Source organism: Tenrec ecaudatus, chromosome 17 (genome assembly GCF_050624435.1).
Source record: "Tenrec ecaudatus isolate mTenEca1 chromosome 17, mTenEca1.hap1, whole genome shotgun sequence".
In the NCBI taxonomy this organism is placed as follows: domain Eukaryota; kingdom Metazoa; phylum Chordata; class Mammalia; order Afrosoricida; family Tenrecidae; genus Tenrec; species Tenrec ecaudatus.
Window position 1 is genome coordinate 69,207,582 of NC_134546.1, and position 2,226 is coordinate 69,209,807.

At 39.3% G+C, this 2,226-nt stretch overlaps 1 protein-coding gene across 1 annotated transcript; it reads right to left on the minus strand.

Moving 5' to 3' along the window:
* Positions 1-454: 454 nt before the first annotated feature.
* On the minus strand, positions 455-1,294 carry LOC142430483 (uncharacterized). The gene has a single exon (XM_075535573.1). It carries the CDS (start codon positions 1,292-1,294, stop codon positions 455-457), a length of 840 nt encoding a protein of 279 aa, XP_075391688.1.
* Positions 1,295-2,226: the final 932 nt, after the last annotated feature.

Consider the following 2,226-nt stretch of genomic DNA (forward strand, 5'->3'; position numbering starts at 1 on the left):
CTGTGATCCAGAAACACCAAATCCAGCTCTCATTTGGGTACTGAAAGCCTGAAGGGCAAGGAGGTGTCCATGCACTGTGCAGAACGTTGGAAGACCCTCTCCCACAACAGTGGGCCATGTCAGTAAAGTGACAGCAATTCAGAGAATGTGTAGCCACATGGTAAGTTACAACTATCTGGTCTCGCAATCAGCCCAGACCAAGCCCTAGTACCTCTTTGTTTGGGAAGATTTGTTACACTTGCCCCATTGAAAGGTTTTCTCATTAAGAATTTTCTCATGTTGAAATATACTTGACTTCCACATATTAGATATTCCACATTTAATTCATACAAAAGTCTTTCCTGTGTGAATATCTGATGTATTGTAAGGCACCACCTTCACCACATATATAAGGTTTACAACCTTCACAACATGCATAAGGTTTGCTACCTGAAAGATTTATCACCTTCACCACCTACATAAGCTTTTTAACCAGGGGTACGTAGATGAATTTTGAGACGTGACCTCTAGATGAAGGCTTTTCCACATTCACCACATACATGGGGTTTCTCTCAAGCATGAGTTCGCCAATGAAAAGTGAGAGCATACTTCGTGAGAAAAGCTTTTCCACATTCACCACATACATGGGGTTTCTTTCCTGTGTGAAATGTCTGATGTGCTGTAAGACAATGTTTTGGCTGAAAGCTTTACCACACTCACCACATACGTGGGGTTTCTCTCCAGTATGAGTTCGCTGATGAACAGTGAGAGAAATCTTCCGGCTAAAACCTTTGCCACATACATGGGGTTTCTCTCCAGTATGAATTCGCTGATGAACAGTAAGAGCAGCCTTCTGGATAAAGGCTTTTCCACATTCACCACATGCATGGGGTTTCTGTCCAGTATGAGTTCGCTGATGAACAGTGAGACCCTTCTCCCAGGTAAAAGCTTTCCCACATTCACCACATACATGGGGTTTCTCCCCAGTATGAGTTTGCTGATGAACATTGAGACTCTTCTTCCAGGCAAAGGCTTTTCCACATTCACCACATACATAAGGTTTCTTCCCTGTGTGACACATCTGATGTATCGTAAGGTTTCGCTTCTGGCTGAAAACTTTACCACACTCACCACATATATAAGGGTTTTCCTCATTATGAGTTTGTAGATGAGTTTTTAGATCTGCTATCTGAATGAAGTCTTTGCTACATTCACCAAATATATAGGATTTCTCTCCAGTATGAGTTCGCTGATGAGCAATGAGATCACTGTTAGTAGTGAAGCCTTTCCCACATTCACTGCATACACAGGGCATCCCTGACACATGTGTTTCTGATGTTCCTTAAGGAATGATTTATTATGAAAAGCTTGGCCACGTCCCAAGCATTTATGATTTTTGTCCTTTATCAGCTGTTCGATAATGTGCAGTGAGGTTGAATACTTTGTCGAATTCTTGCGCACACTGACTGCATTCATAAGTCTTATCTAGTATAAGAATGAACTGATGCTCACAGCGGATGGAGTCCTTGATGAAGGTTTTCCCACTTTTATCACCTATGTGTGGTTTCTCAGTTTTGTCAGATTCTTGATGCTGAATGCATTGTGGCTTCATATCACTGGATTTTTCACACTCTGGGAATTTCATTTCAGTACAAAATTGCTCTTGTTCAATATCAAGAAAAGGTTTCTCATCCCCATTGAGCTCAATGGACTTCTTTATTTTGCTGCTACTCTTTTGATTTAATGCAAGAATGATTAGATCTGATTCTACATTTTTTCATGTAAGCCAAATATCTCATAATTTTCCTGTAGAGGAAAATTATTTTTGTGCTGATGAAGAATATCTTCCAATGTATTAAATTTATAGCAGTGTTTGGTTCTGTCCACATTTCTTTTATGTTGTGAGTGCAGCAGCACATGATCTTCAACTTTCTGGCTCTCTACAAAAGAACAGAACATTGAAACTTTTCATCATCTTGATTGACAAGGTAACCTAAAAACACGCATTAATTCAAGGTAGATCTTTAGTGACAACCCTCTTATATGAATGTCAATAAAATACTATACTAAATGTTTCTTGTCCATTGTTACAAATATAATTGTGTAAACAATCCAAATTGTAAAAGCAATTACTGTAGAAACAGGGTTGGATGTGAAAATGATGAATGAACAGAGATCTGGTAGTTGCTTAAATATGCCCACGAAAATATACAAAGAATGTAATACAAGCATGACACTGAGACCCGT

Excerpts from the sequence above, each read along its gene's own strand:
- LOC142430483 (XM_075535573.1), bottom strand. The coding sequence starts at position 1,294 with ATGCCCTGTGTATGCAGTGAATGTGGGAAAGGCTTCACTACTAACAGT.